Source organism: Otolemur garnettii, unplaced genomic scaffold (assembly GCF_000181295.1).
Source record: "Otolemur garnettii isolate 467f Iridium unplaced genomic scaffold, OtoGar3 scaffold00165, whole genome shotgun sequence".
NCBI lineage: Eukaryota > Metazoa > Chordata > Mammalia > Primates > Galagidae > Otolemur > Otolemur garnettii.
This window is the reverse complement of record NW_003852560.1, coordinates 286,824-306,019: the sequence shown is the minus strand read 5'-3', so window position 1 is coordinate 306,019 and position 19,196 is coordinate 286,824. Positions and strand designations below refer to the sequence as shown.

Below are 19,196 nucleotides of genomic sequence, written 5' to 3'. Positions count from 1 at the left end.
GAGCCTAGTCTCACTCTTAAAATGGGTATCAGGATACTTACCACAGGTCCACTGTGGTAATTAAAGGAGCTAATTATGTAAGAGAGATATCCCTCTGGCTCAGAGCAGGTCTTGTCTAAATTTCTAGTTCACATTTTTTCCTGTGGACTAATTCAGTCTATATTTATCCCTTCCTCCTCAACCATGAAGAGAAATCTTTGCATACCAAAATTAGCCCTAATATAATTTTAAAAACTGTTTCCATAGCTATTTTTGCCTCTCTAACCAGATTTAAGATTATATATACTGTTTCTCGACTTTTAGCTTTCATAAAACCTCTATTAATGCTTTAGAAATACTAGGGTTATTTTGGTTTTCACTATAAACATTATGTGGTACAATAGATCTCTTTAACTTATTCTTCCTATCTAACTGAAATTTTGTACCCATTGACCAACATGTTCCAACCCCCAAATACCAGTTTGATTCCTAATGTACATGTTAAAATATGTAAGGATTCATATTAATTTTAATTTTTGTTTACTTTTGTTGTTTAATCAAATACACAATAGTATTTGTTTGGTTTTTCTACTGAAGCTTAAAATATAACCATGTATTTGAAAATTTTATGGCACATGTGCATGAAAAGTTTTCATAACATATGACACAGAAATATTAAAATTATTGAAATGCAGCCAAACTTGTTCCTTTGGATATAATTAAGATTGCTGCAGAGTTAGAAGGTAAGAGCAATAAAGTTTTAAGACTTGAAGAAATTTCATTTTTGACCTTATCTTTTTTCTTTTTGACATTCTTGTGTATTTTTCAACAAAATTTAGTGGTAAGAAATTCAGTAAATCTAAAAAAAATTAGCAATATTTAAACCCTAATTTAACATTTTTATGTTCTGATTTTCTCCCTCTGAAGGACAGCACTGGTGCAAGATTTCTTTCTGTTGCCTGCCCAGCCCTTGATATCTGTGAAGTGCTCTTCATTTCACTTTAAATCACATTGTGTACTGATGGGAGATGCAGCTCACGCCATAGTGCCATTTTTGGGGCAAGGAATGAATGCGGTGAGTTCTTTTTTCCTAGGTAAGTCCTGAAATATCTCTGTATCAGTTTCTGCTAATGAATCTTTAAAAAAAAGTCTAAGAATAAACCTACATAGTCTCTGAGAACATGATCAATTCAACAATCATACTAGTTATTTTCCTTGGTTGATCACCAACTCTAGTCAGGATTTGGATCATTTGATCCAGTAATCCATAGTACAGAAAAAGCAGAAAGCTTAATATAATTATTTATTAAACTTAGTAATTTTTAATATATTGGTATCCCTGAGGAATTGGTTTCAGAGCACCTGTGGATACCAAAATCCACCTCAAGCATTTATCATTTCTCTTTATGGGACATTCCAATTATATTCTTTTAGTTATTTTAAAACATGTAATAAATTATTGTTATTGTGCTACCAAATACTATATCTTATTCTAACTATGTTATTGTACCCATTAACCATCCCCACTTTATCCCATCTCCCAATTACCCTTTCTAGCCCCTGGCAACCATCATTCTACAATCTAATTTCATGAGTTTAGGTTTTCATTTTAGATTTCACGTATGAATGAGCCTGGCTTGTTTTATGTAATGGCTTCCAGTTCCATCCATGCTGTTGCTAGGGACAGGATTTTATTCTTTTTGTTGTTGTTGTTGCTGGGGATTCATTGAGAGTACAAGAAACCAGGTTACACTGATTGCATTTGTTAGGTAAAGTCCCTCTTACAATCATGTCTTACCCCCAAAAGGTGTGACACACACCAACACCCCCACCCCTCCCTCCTTCTCTCTCTATGCTCTTCCTTTCCCTACCTCTCCTTCTTTCTCTCTCTGCTCTCCCCTTCCCCACCCCCACCACGTCATTAACTGTCATCAATTGTCCTCATATCAGGATTTTATTCTTTTTTATGGCTGAATGATATTCCATTGTGTGTATGTACCAAATTTTCTTTTTCTATTAATCCATTGACGTACATTTAGGTTGGTTTCCATATCTCAGCTACTGCTTTTACCTTGATGCAATCCCACTTGTCTAATTTTGCTTTGGTTGCATGTGCTTTTGAGGTCATACTCCAAAACATCTTTGCCCAGACAATGTCTTGGAGTGTTTTCCCAATGTTTTCCTTTAGTAGTTTTACAGTTTCAGATCTTCGATTTGAGTCTTTAATCCATTTTGAATTGGTTTTTGTATATGATGAGAGATAAGAGTCTAGTTTCATTCTTCTACCTAAGAATACCCAGTTTTCTCTGCACCATTTATTGAAGAGACTGCCTTTTCCTTCATGTATGTTCTTGGGGAAATAAGTTCACTGCAAATATGTGGATTTATTTCTGAGTTCTCTATGCTGTTCCATTGGTCTATATGTCTGCTTTTATGCCAGTACCATGCTGTTTTGTTTATAATAGCTTTTACAAAATTTCAGAATATTAGAAGGTACATGCATTTTGGTTACATAACTTGTTTTGTACAGATCGAGTCAAAATTTTAAGTATGTCCTTTACCCAGGATGTTTGTATCTATGTTCATAAAAGATATTAGCCTATAGTTTTTTCTTTTTTTGAATTGGTATCATTCTATGAGTTTGGAAGTAGTCTCTCCTCCTTGCTTTCTTGGAATAGACTGAATAGGACTGTCACTAGTTCTTTAAATGGTTAGTGGAATTTAGCAATGAAGCCATCAAGTCCTGGACTTTTCTTTTATGGGAAGCTTTTTATTACTGCCTCTATTTTGTTACTTATTATTGGTCCATTCAGGTTGGGTCTTTTAATTTTATTTATTTATTTTTTGAGACAGAGTCTCACTCTGTTGCCCAGGTTAGAGTGCCATGGCATTAGCCCAGCTTACAGCAACCTCAAATTCCTGGGTTTGAGTGACCCTCCTGCCTTGGCCACCTGAGTACCTGGGACTACAGGTATCTGCTAAAATGCCTATTTTTTTTTTTTTCTATTTCTAGTATAGATGGGGGTCTCATTTTTGCTTAGGCTAGTCTGGAACTTCAGAGCTCAAGTGATCCTCCTGCTTCAGCCTCCCAGAGTATTAGGATTCCATTCAGGTTTTTTGTTTCTTCATAATTCAATCTTGGTAGAGTGTATGTGCCTAGGAATTTTTTTTTCTCGGTTTTGCAATTTATCAGCATATAATTGCTCATAACAGTCTCTAATGAGCCTTTGAATTTCTGTGGTATCAGTTGTAATGATGTTTCCTTTTCATCTCTGATTTTATTTACTTAGGTCTTCTTTTTTTCCTCCCTCTGGTAAATGTCAATTGTATCTTTTAGAAAAACCAACTTTTTGTTTCATTCATCTTTTACATTTTTTTTATTCTCAACTTTATTTCTCTTTGAGCTTAATGATTTCTTTTCTTTCATGAAGTTTGGATTTGGCTGGCTCTTCCTTTTCAGTTTCTTAAAATGCAGAGTTAGGTGGTTTATTTGAAGTTTCCCATGTTTCTGATGTAAGAGTTTATTGCTATAAATTTTCTACTTAGTAATGCTTTTTCTGTATCCCAAAGAGTTGGGTATGTTATGTTTTCCTTTTTCTTTTTATTTTTAAGACTTAAAAAAAAATCTTAATTTCTTCACTGACCCAAAGTTTGTTGAGGAGCATATTGTTTACTTTCCATATGTTTGTATAGTTCCAAAGATGCTCTTATAATTGATTTCTAGTTTAATTCCATTGTGATCAGAGAAGATACTTGATATGATTTTAGTTTTAAAAAATGTTTTAACACTGGGCAGTGCCTGTGGTTCAAAGGAGTAGGGCACCAAGCCCCATATGGTGGAGGTAGCGGGTTCAAACCCAGCCCCAGCCAAAAACTGCAAAAAAAAAAAAAAAAAATGTTTTGACACTTGTCTGTAGCCTAACATATAATCTGTCCTTGAGAGTAGTTTTCATGTGCTAAGGAGAAGAATTTTGTATTCTCTTCTTTGGATGAAATGCTTTGTCAGTGTTAATTGGGTCCATTTGTTCTCTTGCAGATTAAGTTTGATGTTCCTTCATTGATTTTTCTCTCTGAATGATCTGTCCAGTGCTGAAAGTGGGGTAATGATGCCCCTGGTTGTTATTGTATTGGGATCTATCACTCTTTTTAGCTCTCCTGTGGACATGTTTTCTTTATACATGTGGGCATACCAATATTTGGTACATAGATGTTTATATAATTGTTACATCCTCTTGCTAAATTGACTTCTTTATTATTATATGACCTTCTTTGTCTCTTTTTACAGTTTTTGTCTTGAAAGCTATTTTATCGGTTAAGTATAGCTCCTTCTGCTCTCTTCTCGTTTCCATTTGGGTGGAATGTCTTTTAGCCCTATATTTTCCTTCTACATATGTCTTTGTAGGTGAAGTGTGTTCTTTGCAGGTAGTATATAATTGGGTCTTTTGTTTTAATCAATGAAGATACTTTATGCCTTTTGATAGGAAAATTTATTCTATTCACATCCAATGTTAATATGGACAGTTATAGACTTACCACTGCCAATTTGTTATTTCTTTTATGATTGTTTTGTTTTCCCTCCTCTCCTGCCTCCCTCCTGTCCTTCCTTCCTTCCTTCCTTTTTCCTTCCTTTTTCCTTCCTTTTTTCCTTCCTCAATCCTTTCTGCCCTCCCTCTCTTTGTTCCTTCCTTCTTTTCTTCCTTCCTTTATCTAAACATGATTTTCTCTGACAATACACTTTAATGTTTTGCTTATTTTTAGTGTATTTGTTATAGGTTTTTGTTTTGTTTTGAAAACCATGAGGTTTTCAAATAACATCTTATTACTAATCATTTCAAACTTATGACAAGTTAACTTTAATCACAAAGAAAAGGAAAGTAAATAAACAAGCAAAAAAACACTAAAAACTCTACACATTCCCTCTCACTTTTTTACTTTTTGTTATCTCTACTTATATCTTTTTATATTGCCTATCTCTTAAAAAGTTGTTGTAATTATTATTTTGATAATGATTCCTACTAAAGATATGAGTAGTATACATAACACGATGACTGTATTTGTTTGTGGACTCACTATTATGAAGGCATTTGGTCCCTTCAGATGATTTCTTGTTTGTTGTCTCCTTTTGAGACTGAAGAACTCCACATAGCATTTCTGGTGAAAAAGGTCTGGTATTGATGAAATCCCTCAGGGATCTTGTTTGTTTGTTTTTGGGGTGGGGATCTGGAAAATTATTTCTCCTTTATGTTTGAAAGACATTTTATATATATACATATGTGTGTGTACATATAGTAGGTTGAAAGGTTTTCTTTTTTCATTAGCACTTTGAATATGTCATCCCATTTTCTCCTAGTCCATAAAGTTTCTGTTGAGAAGTTTGCTGCCAATTGTATCAGGGATCCTTTATGTGTAATTTGATGATTTTATTAATAGGATCCTTTCTTTTTCCTTGGCCGTTGAGAGTTTGATTAGTATGTGCCTTGGGATTGCCTTATCTGTGTTGAATCTACTTGATATTCTATGACCATCCTTTACCTGGCTATTCATTTTTTTTTCTAGGTTAGGAAAGTTCTGCATTATTATTTCTTAGAATAAACTTTCTCCCCTCAGTCTTTCTCTCTGCTTACCCTTTAAGGCCAATAACTCTTAGCTTTGCTCTTTCGAGGCTATTTTCCAGATTGTGTAGGCATACATCATTCTATTTTATTCTTTCTCTTTTTTCTAACCTGTGTGTTTTCATGTAGACTGTCTTCAAGCTCACTTGATCTGTTGAGGTACTAATGCATTTTTCAGTTTGTCAATTTAATTTTTTAGCTGTTTAATTTTTCATATCAATCTCTGTGTCAAATTTCTCTGACAGAATTCTGAATTCCTTCTCTGAGTTATCTTGAAGTTCACTGAGCTTCCTCAAGATAGCAATTGTGAATTATCTGTCTGAGATGTCACATAGGATTGGTCACTAGCTCCTTATTTCATCCTTTTGGTGAAGTCATGCTTTCCCTGGATTTTCATCAGTGCCTGATCATTAAGGAGTTAGGAATTTACTCCGGTCTTCATAGTCTGGGCTTGTAACCTTGAGAAAGCTTTCTATATATTCAAAGAGGACAGTGCTGTGTTCTGAGCCTGTGGTCACTTCAGCATTAGCACTAGTAGTGGCCTAAGCCTAGGAATGCTCAAACTCTCCTGGACTCCTAGGCACTGACAAGATGGATTTGCATAAGATAAGAGATAATTTCTTAGCATGCCATACAATGTTTCTTGTTCTCTTCCCACTTTCCCCAAATCAGGAGTTCTCTTTATGTTGGGCTGTTGAGAGTTTGGAGAGGGGTGATGTGAGCACTTTCATGCCCACCACAGCTACCAAGCACTGTGCTGGATCACACCTGAAGCCATCCGGTATTGAATCTCACCCAAGGCTAGCTACTGCTACCTGGCTACCGCTGCTATTTATTTAATGCCCTAGAGCTCTTTAGCCAGCAGGTGGTGAATCTGTCCCTTCAGGGCAGCAGATTCTCCTCAGGTCCAATGTGTGTCCAGAAATGTCATCCAGAAGCTAGGCCTGGAAGCAGGGGCTTCAAGAATCTGCTTGGTGCTTTGTTTTGCTATGGTTGAGCCAATACTTTGTCAAGTTGCAAGACAAAGTCCTCTGTACCCTTCCCTCTCCTTTCCCCAAATGAAAGGAGTTGTTCTCTGAGCTTTACTGCCTAGAATTGGGGAAAAGGTGTCCCCCACACTTTAAATCATCTCTAAATTATTCATAATACCTAGTACAATATTAATACTGTATAAATTGTTGTTATACTGTATTGTTTTTGTTTGCATTATTTGTCTTGTTGCATTATTTTTATTGGGTTTTTTAAAAAATATTTTCAATATGAGCTTGATTGAATCTGCAGATGTGGAACCTGAGGATATACATGGAGGTCGACTATAGTATTTTATTCAGTTAGAAACATGTTAGCAATAGGACAAACTTGGAAACTTGGTTATCAGAAATTCAAGACTTAGGCCAGGTGTGGTGGCTCATACCTATAATCCTAGCATTCTGGAAGGCTGAGGCAGGAGGATTGCTTGAAGTCAGGAGCTCAAGATCAGCCTAAGCAGAAGTGAGATCCCCATTTCTACAAAAAACAGAAAAACTGAGGCAAGATGATTGCTTGAGCCCAAGAACTTTAGGTTTTTGTGAGCTATGCCACCATGGCACTGTACTCAGAGTGTCAGAGTGAGACTCTGGCTCAATAAATAAATAAATAAATAAATAAAAAGAAAAACTAGCTGAGCTTTGTGCTGGGCACCTGTAGTTTCAGCTACTTGGGAAGCTGAAGCAGGAGGATGCTGGAACCAGGAATGTTTCTATTAGCTAATCTGACTCCAAGGTACTCTAGCTTGGGTGACAAAGTGAGACTCTGCTTCAAAAGAAAAAAAAAGAAAAAGAAATTCAAGACATATTTTTAAAAATATATTTTGCCACAAATTATGCATAAGTACATAATGTTAGCCTCAAAGAAAAAAATCCTAAATTTCCTGTTTCTTTTCAAATTTTTCTTTCCAAAAGAAAAGGAAACTTAATTGACAAGATTAAATAAACCTATGAAAGTAATTAGGTATTGAATACTATTGCCTGATTTAAATTTTACTATTCTGACTAGAAAAAATTTCAGAAAAGTCTTTAATAGTTGAACATTAGTTTAAGGAAGCTTAAACTAATTGTGTGTGTGTTTATATATGTGCGTGCTAATAGCTTTATAATCATTAGTCATATATTGTTTTGGTGATTGGGTTATATTCCAAGTAAAAATAGCTTATGAATCTAATTCGTTATGTTTTACACAAAGCAGTGGTAAACATTTTGTCTTATTAAGACATGAAAAGACAGTAGTATAATGGATAAATGTCCATAATCTGACATTAGAATACCTGGTTTCTTTCTTTCTTTCTTTCTTTTTTTTTTTTGAGATATAGTCTCAAGCTGTCATCCTGAGTAGAGTGCTGTGGCTGTGGTGTCACAGCTCACAGCAACCTCAAACTCTTGGGCTTAAATGATTCTCTTGTCTCAGCCTCCCAAGTAGCTGGTAGTATAGGTGCCCGCCATAATACCCGGCTATTTTTTTGTTATAGCTTTCATTGTTGTTTGGTGGCCTAGGCTGGATTCAAACCCACCAGCTCTGGTGTATGTGGCTAGCGCCCTAGCCCCCTTGAGCCATAGGCACCAAGCCAGAATGCGTGACACCAAGCCAGACTGCGTAGTTTCAAATCTTGACTCCCTGATTTATTACAAATAAGTTCTTGCTCAATTTACTCATCTTATCTTTATGTCTTCATAAAATGTGTATTTTAATAATGCCTACCTCAGATTTGTGGACAGTAAAGGAATTAATGTAAATAATTTAAAACTGTAATCTCAGCCCCATATTTTATTTTCTATTCCTAAATTCATTTAGTATTGAGTCTATGTAATTTATTTGACAAGTAAATTTACTGTTAAAATGAGATCTCTATAATTAATGTGAAAAAAATTTAAATATCTGTATATTGTTTCTAAAGCTCGAATTTCCAGGAAACAAAAAACCTGGCTTTCAATTTCATTATTTCATTCTGAACTTAGCATTTTGCTTTAATCCTAAATCATAGGAACTAAATTAATATGGGAGCAGATTTATCTTATCATTAAATTGTTCTAAATGTGAAATCTCAAAATCCTGAATATAATATAATTCTAAAACTCTTGGTAAAGCAATATAATTATTTGTTATTCTCAAAAAAATGCAATATTTAAAATCTTGGTCAAATTCTAAATCTTTATATATATACACACGTGTATACATTGGACAAATAAAATACCACCAAGCATGAAGTTGATGGTATTTTATAATCATCATTCAATACCAGGTCATAATTCAACTCCTTTGTGCTGACTGAGAATATACAGCTTATAAATTATACTCACCAGTGGAAGGTCTGTTTAAATTTGCTATTATTTCCAGGTTCTTTTTTCTCATTTTGTTTCTCACTTCAGGGCTTTGAAGACTGCTTGGTATTTGATGAGTTGATGGATAAATTCAATAATGACCTTAGTAAGTAAAATTTCTCAGCTGGATATGGATTGCCTCTACTGATTGTTTACTTATTCCTGATGCTCAGTGATCACAAACACAGAATGCATATTCCCTGTTCAAGATCATGGATGTTTTTGTTACAACCTATGCCCCTATTGTGGCCCATATTAGATAATAGTACCAGAGAGGGCAACATAGTTTCTTGTAAGCTCCTCTGTGAAGGTCCATGCCGTGATCCACAAAAAGATAAAAGTTCAGCGTTCCAAAGCTTGGCCAAGATTTCCCTCCCTTTTCAACCTAGACAACAACCTCCACCTGCATCCCCCACACCGTGACCTCAGAGACACTCCTAGAAGCTCTGGTGTTTTCTCACTTTTTGCCCTACCAAGTTGCATTTGACACTTCCATTTGCTTTTTCATTAAAGTTGTTCAGCCAATATTATTTTACAAGTAATTAAAGTTTCAATTTTTTATGTAATTCTGGAAATAAATGTGTATAATTATAATATGCAAATTTTTATATGTATATACATATATAATTTTTTAATATATAAGAGAATACAAACAATGGCCTAAGGACTGGATAACCTTTTCTGGCTTCCCAGCATCACATGTTTTCAAAGGATGCTTTGGAATTTAAAACTGTCTCAGGTGAAGAATACACTAAAGCGTTGACCTTAAACTTACACCCAGATTCAAGTCCTGAGTCACAACTTATTAGTTGTGTGGTCTTGAGCAAGTCACTTAATGCTTCTAAAGCCTCAGTTCTTTTTATCTGTATAAATAATACCACCTAAGGGTTGTGAAAATTAATTAATTTTATGTAAAGCTTTAAAAAGAAAAACAAATCTGACATGAAATAAGCTTATGGTACACATTTCTTATGGTATTATAGGAAGTCATTGGACATTGGTGCCTAGGTCTGAGGAGATTATAGGGTTCTGGGTCAATTTTTTCCTTTTTCTTTCTTTCTTTTTTTGCAGTTTTTGGCTGGGGCCAGGTTTGAACCTACCACCTCCACCTCCAGTATATGGGGCCAGTGCTCTAATCCTTTGAGCCACAGGGGCCGCCCCCTTTTTCTTTCTTTATATCTTTTTTAATACCTTTTTTATTCCTTTTTTTAATTCTCTTTCTTTTCCAGTCATTTCACTCAGATACTTGGAATCCAGAAACATTTTGTTTCTTCCTTTCGTATGCCTCATGTGACTGGTTTCCACATATCAGAACTTATCGTCAACACTGGTTTGGGTACTAGAGAACAAAGATAAAACAAGAATTGTGAGAAATAATCATAACTTACATCCCTCAACATTTACTATGTGTTAGGTACTGGCTTAGTTTGTTCTATATTGCTATAAAGGACATACTTGAGGCTGAGTGCTTTATTTAAAAAAAGAGGTTTATTTGGCTCCTAGCTCTGCAGGCTATACAAGAAGCATGGTGCCAGCATCTGCTTCTGGTGAGGGTCTCAGGCTACTTCTATTCATGGCAGAAGGGGAAGACGAACAGCTATGTCATATGGTAAGAGAGAAAGCGAGAGAGAGAGAGGGAGAGACCAGCTCTTCTTAACAGTCAGGTCTCATGAAAACTAATGAGTGTGAACTCATTCATTACTGTGAAGAGAACACCAAGCCATTCATAGAGGGACCTGCCCCAACACCTCCCATTAGGCCCTATTTCCGATGTTAGGGATCAGATCTCAATATGAGACCAGGCACAGTGGCTCATGCCTATAATTCCAGCATTTGGGGAGGCTAAGGCAGAAGAATTTCTTGAGGCCAAGAATTAGAGACCAACCCAGGCAACATCACTAGACCCTGTCTCTGTAAAAGAGTTACAAGTTTAGCCAGACTTCGTAGCATGTGCTTACAGTCTTATCTACTCAGTAGGCTAAGGGTGGAAGATTGCTTGAGCTCAGAAGTTACAGTGAGATGTAATCATGCCACTGCTCTCAAGTCTGGGCAATAAAGTGAGACCCTATCTCCCAAAACAAAAAAATTCAGCATGAGATTTGGAGGGTACAAATATCCAAATGTATTAAGTATCTTGCTATGTTTTAAATGCATTATTTTATTTAGTCCTCACAAAAAGCAGAGATACAGGTACTCTTCTTTTATCCATTTTACAACTGAGCAATTAAAGCTTAGAGATAGTTGAGTAACTTGCCCCAAATCCTGTAGCTAGGAAGTGGTAAAGCTGGGACTTGAACTCAGATTTTCTGATTAGAAACAATATCTCTAATGACCAAAGTCGCTAGGCTGTGTGGAAGTAATACCAGTTAGCCATTCATTTGTCAAATATTTATTCAACATTTACTAGATACAAGATTAAGATTTGACACTGAAATCTAGGAGCTGCCTTCTAGGAGCTCATGGGATGATGGAGGAGCTGGTGCCGAAGCTGATAAAGTGTCTTGGGGGCAATGACCTGAGTGTGCACAGGGTAACAAAGGCACACAAGATAGAGCAGCAAATTCTAAGAGGAACTGGGGTGTGTGTGTGTGTGTGTGTGTGTCATCTACACTCATATTTATATGAATAGTTTTCCATTTATGAAATAAGGAAATAATTATTTTACTAATCAACGAAGATAATATATATTAAATTTACTGTAACTTTAATGAGAACAGGAAATTCTCTACATGTATTGTTCAGTAGTCACAGATTGTTCCTCGTACAGAATGCTTACTCATTGTTTTAAAAGAATAGAGAGCACATTGATAGTGAATATGCCCATTTAGTTTGACCTGGGTGGAGCCCAGCACATTTTCGTGGATTGTTTTGGAAAGATGTGTTACTTAACTTGGCTTCTAGGTTTGTGTCTTCCTGCGTTCTCAAGACTTAGAATTCCAGATAATCATGCAATTTCAGACCTATCCATGTACAACTACATAGAGGTGAGTAAGGTTTGGCTTTATTCCATGAGCTGGTTCATTGATATCTTTGCTCCAGCCCTTATCTCATGTATGCTGCGTAAGAATAGGCATAGACAAGAACATACACAGGGAATTCCTTGGATGTGGGTAAACACTGTGACTATGTGGCCAGGGATGGTCACACACACACACGTGGTTTCTGCCTACACTTCAGGAACATTTAGGAGGTAACAGAGATGACATAATCTCTGGTAATTTACATGGCAAATTACATCTTACACATTTAATAGAACTAGTAATATGCTATTTTAATTAAAAAATAACGTTCAGACGTGTTAACATATTTAGACAATCTAAGAGATGCTAAATGGCCTTTCACTGTCAACATGATAGACTGCATATTTAGAATAGCCCTGAATATCCCTTGGAGGCTTCCGTGTATAATACCAAAGAAATTCATGGTCAGAAAGATTAGTGAACCAAAATACATTACTTCCATTTTGAGTAAGTGCTATGGAAACCTCACAGTGTTTGTGATTATAGTTTTAAAATAATCAAATGAAAAAATTTGCAAGATAAATGTAAAGGAGAGCGCACGTAGCTGTTTTCCATCTCTCCTGAAGACAGAAGGGAAGAAAGTGACCTCAGCCTGAGATTTGTATCCTATGTGGAAGCTCTACAAGGTACTGGAAGGCTTTATTGATATATCCTGCCTGAGTCTTTGAAAATAGGATAGCTACAACACAATATTTGTCCTGAATAAGGATGAGGTCAAGTCAAACACAGCTTTAAACGATCCTTTATGGCTTCAAACTAAAGCCACAGAAAATTAGTCAAATCTTTGAGCTCAAAGATGACTCACATTTCTGGATGAACAGACCCTTTGCTGGAATGGAATTCTTATATGGACTCTTGAGAAAAATGGATTTCCCTAACAGGCTTTATGTAATTGCTATATATTTTCAAGGTAAGGTCCTATATTATAGACATTTGCTAAAAGGCATTGGAATGAGTATTATAAAAATCAAAATTCATCTGACTACTTTGTGTCTAGAGCTGTTCACAAGTGGGAATGATGAAATAATGAATTGTGATAAGAAAATGTGTGTGCTTTGTCCAAACCTATTCTTTAAGACTCTTCTGTCATTGCAGATGCGAGCCCATGTCAACTCAAGGTGGTTCATTTTTCAGAAGAACATAGTGAGATTTCTTCATGCTATTATGCCGTCCACCTTTATCCCTCTCTATACCATGGTGAGGTCTGGACTTAAGACTGCTCCTCATTTTAATCCTCTGTTTAGCTATGAAAGAATATACAGCCACACTTTTTAAACTTCCCCACAGGTCGTCTTTTCCAGAATGAGATACCACGAGGCAGTGCTGCACTGGCATTGGCAGAAAAAGGTTGGGACACGTCAATTTAAAAAAAAAAAAAATCTAGTGTGTTGAAAAATCTGGTGTCTGCTATAGTGTTGTGTTATGGTTATGTTTATTTCAGGCAAATATAGAAATTATGGGACAGATAACAGATGTTTGTCTTCCAGACCAAAAACAAACAAACAAACAAACAAAAAACCAAAGTCCTTAGTACACAAAGGGCAGGGTGCTTAATGAACATCGCAAATAAGAGACAGAGAGAAAGAGCTTTTAAGGAGAATAAATCAAAAAAGAACTTGGTGCTAATATTTTCCAACTTCTTACTATGTTTTAGCAATGTGAACAATTCCTGCAGTATTCTTATGGATTTAATTTATAATATTGAACAGAACTGAATCACTTATAAAACACTAATTACAATGCAATGCCACCACACATTCATTTGGGGCCACGGACCCAGGAATACCATTAAATGGAATTCAAATTCTTGATCTTCCACTTTGGGAATCTTACAACAAATATTGCACAAACATTGAATGGTCATGATGATGAGTAAGACTCAGTCTCCCCCTATCACATAGCTAGAGGCTAGCAGAGGGGACAGAGGACTGAGCAGAGAGGGATAAACTGCCTCTGAGGAGAAAGGGAGTGGGGCTGGACAAGGGAAGGCTGGAAAAACATGAGTACTATGCCTGAGTAGGAAAGGCCAGAATGTCAGCGGAGCTGGAGGGCAGCACACATATGTGAGAATGGCCAGCTGGAGGGCTAGACAGGTAAGCAGAGCCTTAAACATCTGGAATACTATCGTAAGAGAAGCAGGGAGACCAAGGAGGCAAATAGACTCAGGTCTGAATTTTAGAAAGATTACCTTTCTATATGGAGAATGGATTGGAAGGAATCGAGATTTATTCATACACCATTAAAAAAGATGGAGCCTTTACAATTTTTACATTTACCTGGATGGAGCTGAAATATATTCTTCAGAGTAAAGTACTGCAAGAACGAAAAAATAAATATCCAATGTACTCCATACTAACATGAAATCAGTATATAAACAATCACATGTTCCTAAGAACAATAAAACACGAATATAGTCCAGTTCGGGGTTAGAGGGAAGCTGGGGTGGGGGTGTGGGGGAGAATGTATGGCAGAAGGAGGGAGGGCATGAGGCGGGACCTCACCTACTGTGCACGCCCCTGGGGTGAGGGGCTCTTCTACAAATGGAACTGTACCCTGGAAGTGAGAACAATGTAACCTAAATGTTGTACCCTCACATTAATTTGGATAAAGTTTAAAAAAACAAAAGACTTATCCATACGAAGATAAATAGTGTCCCTGTCCTTAAGGAACTAAAAATCATGGTAAAAGAGGCAATTAGAATGCAGGACAGCAAGTGTGGTGACAGAAAGGGGCCACGCTGACACTGGAGTGCACCAGACCACGATCAGAATGGTTCCCTGGGTGTCTCAGTCAGTGCTGTTGGCAAAGGCGTGGTGTTTAAAAGTGGTCGTATAGGTGGGTGTGTCTTCTCAGCCACAGAGGCGCCTTACGGAAACTTTGTGCAGCAGCCGAGATATGACTGACTTGCTTGTGGCCTCAGCTCTCTGATAGGACACAATCCCCAGCTGTGTTTCTAAACCACAGCGGGAGGGGGTTTATGGCTGTACAAAGGCTGACCACTAAGAATTCCTCATACAGAGCACCTGGAATCAGGAGTTTCTTAGGAGACAGGGAGGAGGGAAACTCACAGTTCTTGGCCTTCCCTTGACTTTATCAATCCATTGGCAGGTGGTCATGCAGTGAAATTGCTGTTTCAGGTTAAAGAACAAAAAGGAAATTGTACACTCTTTTGTCATTTAATTAAGAATGAAGTCTATTTCAAGATTTTATCTCTGCACAAATGAAATAAAAGTTCTTACTGTCTTTACAGGTAATAAATAAAGGACTCTTTTTCCTCGGATCACTGACAGCCATCGGTAGCACCTATTTGCTTATGCACTACCTGCCACCAAGACTTCTGGACTCCTTGAGAAGGCCCTGGGACTGGATCACTTACTTCTGGAATACAGAATATTATTTCCCTACAAACTCCATGGAAGCACTAAGTTAATTCCCAGTTTCATTAGCAGGTGTTATAAAGGCTCTAAGGTAGCAAATGCTTGATTTCTGTCACCAAAATTAAGGATTAAAAACATATTTCCATCACCATGTTTCATTTACTAATGATAGTAGTCAGCTTATAATTAAATTCAATGTAAAATTTTGCTCTGTGTTCACTGCAATGATTGGGGGAAAATACCAGCACTTTTTTAAAGTTGCGACACACAGCTTCCTACCACACATGCACACTCAGGTCAGGTCATTCTAACTATAGAAGAGCAATGACGAAAATCTCTTTCACTTCTTAAAAAGGCCCCATTCTTAAAAATGACCCCCATCCATGTTTTTTCTTTAAAAAACATAATAGGAGGCTCGGCACCTATAGCTCAACCGGCTAAGGCGCCAGCCACGTACACCTAAGGTGGCGGGTTCGAATCCCCAGCCCGGACCCGCCAAACAACAATGACGCATGCAACCAAAAAATAGCCTGGCGTTGTGGCGGGCGCCTGTGGTCCCAGCTACTTGGGAGGCGGAGGCAGGAGACTCGCTTGAGCCCAGGAGTTGGAGGTTGCTGTGAGCTGTAATGCCACGGCACTCTACCCAGGGGGACAGCTTGAGGCTCTGTCTCAAAAAAAAAAAAAAAAAAAAAAAACATAATAGGATTCACAACAGGATTGTTTCAACAACAGGGACTAAAATTGCCTAATGCATGAACTGCGCTTGTCACGACCTGAATTGAATTTATCTAACCACGGGGATCACACTCAATGCTTTATAAAACCAAAAATGAAAATGAAGAATTCTGGGGGGTTATGGAGAGTTACAAAATGAATTCATTTCATTTTCCAGTCGTCAAGTGCCAGTATTACTTTCTAAAGATAGGGAAAAGGCTATTAATGTTGTACCAGGGCTAGGAAAGGGTTGTATTTGTAAATTAAATGTCTACATACAAAAGAGAGTGAAAGGGAAACCAGGGGAGACAACCATTTGTACTCTTGTACAAATACAAAGCCACTGTTTTATTCCATTTCAGACCCTCTGAAGCAATTTAGTAACTTATTCTTCAATTTACATCCTGTGGCAGAACCAGCAATAAACTTGATTTTCAAAAGTACTTTGAGTAAAAAGGTTTTCTTTCGTTCTTCCTTCTTCAGTAGGGTAACTGGACCACTCATAAGTCCTTCAAACTTGATTAATTATGAAAATGCAACGCTAGAAGTAGCCATCTAAGAAATAAAAATTAGGCTATAAAATGATTCATTCTCTTCCGTATAGTCAAAAACAATCCTTGAGCACTAATAATCTATGTTTAGTTTGTAGGAGAGGAAAAAATAATTTCTCCTTCTACCCATCTTTAGGTTCATTGGCTGGGGCCTCTTTAACAAATGACAGATTATCAAGAGAAAACATAGAACTTTATTAGCATTTTATGTACACGTGGGAGATGCTAGGGAATGAGTAACTCTCAAAAAGCTAGCTCAGAGTTCCCTAGCTTACACATCTTCCAAAAGAACAGTAAATTTTTAGACAAGTGACAAGACAAAAGAAAAGGAATTGTGAGAGTCAAAGAAGTATTTGGGAGTTTGTTATGTAGATTCTTCTGGTGCTGGTTTCCAGGCTGATCATGATTGAAAGGTCTTTCTGGTGATCAACCTTGCCCTTTCTGGTAGAGGGGAGAAGTTACAAAATTTATGTCTGGCTTTTGGGCAGATGGGGGCAGGCAGAGATTGTCTTGCATCTGTTGTTTCTCCATTGTCTTTAGCTCAGAATAATCCGTATGCCAATGAGGCATATTTGGGGGTAGCACACCCTGGTCTCTTGCAAGACTAAGCAATGACCCATGGGAAAACGGCCTCTTCACTAACACTGACCATCTTCTCTGTAGTGGACTGACTGCTGAACAAAAAGGATTAACACTTTCAAATGTTGTCTGCTATTTCATAACACTTCCTGCAAATCCAGAACTTTTGGCAAAATTGTGGGAATTTATCAAAAGGAGAGTTTAATTCTGCCATGATTGTGTTTGAGATGAACTAGGTGGAGACACCACTGTGCTATCAACACCATCTTCACCATGCACATCTTCTACTGTTGTATAGTTCATTTTACACTATGATTAAGTTAAAATTCATCATCTTGTTCTTTTGCTCTAATGCTTCTCTGTAGTATCTTCTAGAGCTTGGTCAGGAGCATGTTAACGGACGCTCTCCTTTGTCATACTGTACATACAAATCTTTTGTTTTTGATAAAGTTAGAGGATTGATATTGTTTTTTCATTGTAGAATTATGTCCTTGATAAATCTGATTTGGTCAGACCAGATATATGATGTGACAAGATACAGAGCCCAACAGCTCAGAAAATTGAACATTTGCTAGCTGTTGTACACATATATATGAGACAAAGGTAATTGTGCAGTGAAGTCTTTTTGAGAAAAATGTTTTATGTGCTTTGGAAAATATAGTCATTTAAAAAATAATTTTGAAATGAAAATCTTCAGCACGTTAGAAGATGATGGTGCCAGATGCCCATCTTGTGCCACAAGTGGTTTTTCATTATGTAAAGCACCCGTTGAGTTGAAATAATTTGTTCTTATTCAATTGCTTCCTGAGGCCAGAGAGCATATGGGCAATTCACATTTCTGGCTGGGCCACCAGTGTTCTGTTGATGTTACATAGAATGAGGCTTCCAGAATACGCCTTGTAATGGAAATAGAAGTCCACAGTGGCATCCAATCTAAGGCCCCATCTTTCATTGCCTACAAAGGACGAACTTGGATTACATCAACCTTGGACCCATTGGTTTTGTCACTGTTGTCAACTGATAGTGATTCGTCACTGGTGATGATAAAAATGATGGAAGAAGAGTTAAAAGTCACTTTTTTCTTTGGCCTGTCCCCGTCTTTCTGTGACATCACGATAGGTCTGATCTGCATTTCACTCTCCGCTGCTGGTAGGTCTTTAGCAGGTCGCTGGCATCTCAGCAGTCGGAAACATAAGAGCTGCAAAAGTGATCTACGAAACTGGGCAGAGAAAAAATAAAGTTGAATGCTAAGTAAAAGTTTGGCCTTTAACCTGGATTAACATTCAAGGAAATTAGTTGAGTTTAATTTGGATTGTGTTTTGTTAGCTACAGTGGATATAGAGTTATAGAGTAATGTTCAGATCTACTGAGGTCACACTGGAGTTTTATGTCTTTTGTTATAATTCTTATCAAGCAGACTACACGGTATTTATTTCAATGCCTTAACAACTCCATAGCTTCAATTTGCATGTGCTTTCTATGAGGGAAGGAAGCTCGATCTATTTCGTTAAGGGATTTTGAACATTAATTCAGTCTACGAACATTCAGTGAGCAGCTATTGGGTGACAACCCCTGTACTATATTCTGTATTATAAGCAGTAAAAACAGGCAAGGCCCTTCCTGGCAGAGTTTACAGCCTGCTTTACTCACTGATGGGAGTAATGAAGCAATTTTTTTCATTTCTTTCATGTTTACTAATCAGCTGGGGATGAAAATACTACAGTCAGGAATACTAAGGTCTCCAATACCCGTGATTATTCTGTGTCCTGGGGACAACACTGAAACCTTATTTCTCAGCCCCCTTTGAGGGGCTCCTCTCTGCTCTTTCCCTTCTACAACAACCTTGGAGACCAGAGTCTGAAGACAGTAACATCACAAGATGGAAGGAACCTAGATTTCTAAATGACTGCATGGAACACAGCCTCCTCTTCCACCAGAACATTAGACCCCAGACTCTGGCCAGAGGGACCAATAAACTCTTTCTGTGTTAATCCAGTGAAATGTGGGGGTT

The 19,196-nt window shown here is 37.2% G+C and overlaps 2 protein-coding genes across 2 annotated transcripts in view; one reads left to right on the top strand and one right to left on the bottom strand.

Annotated features, from left to right (window-relative positions):
- KMO (kynurenine 3-monooxygenase) overlaps positions 1-15,716 on the top strand; it is a 55,930-nt gene extending 40,214 nt beyond the window's left edge. The window contains exons 10-15 of the mRNA XM_003800084.3: positions 907-1,054; positions 8,993-9,050; positions 11,846-11,928; positions 13,060-13,161; positions 13,252-13,311; positions 15,215-15,716. Of these exons, the coding sequence (XP_003800132.1) occupies positions 907-1,054; positions 8,993-9,050; positions 11,846-11,928; positions 13,060-13,161; positions 13,252-13,311; positions 15,215-15,394 (631 nt within the window). The 3' untranslated portion in view covers positions 15,395-15,716. The remainder of the gene's footprint in view (positions 1-906; positions 1,055-8,992; positions 9,051-11,845; positions 11,929-13,059; positions 13,162-13,251; positions 13,312-15,214) is intronic.
- A 1,158-nt stretch (positions 15,717-16,874) lies between these two features.
- The window catches only part of OPN3 (opsin 3), a 40,739-nt gene continuing 38,417 nt past the window's right edge, over positions 16,875-19,196 (bottom strand). Inside the window, exon 4 of the mRNA XM_003800078.3 lies at positions 16,875-18,404. Coding sequence (XP_003800126.1) covers positions 18,141-18,404 — 264 coding nt within the window. The 3' untranslated portion in view covers positions 16,875-18,140. The remainder of the gene's footprint in view (positions 18,405-19,196) is intronic.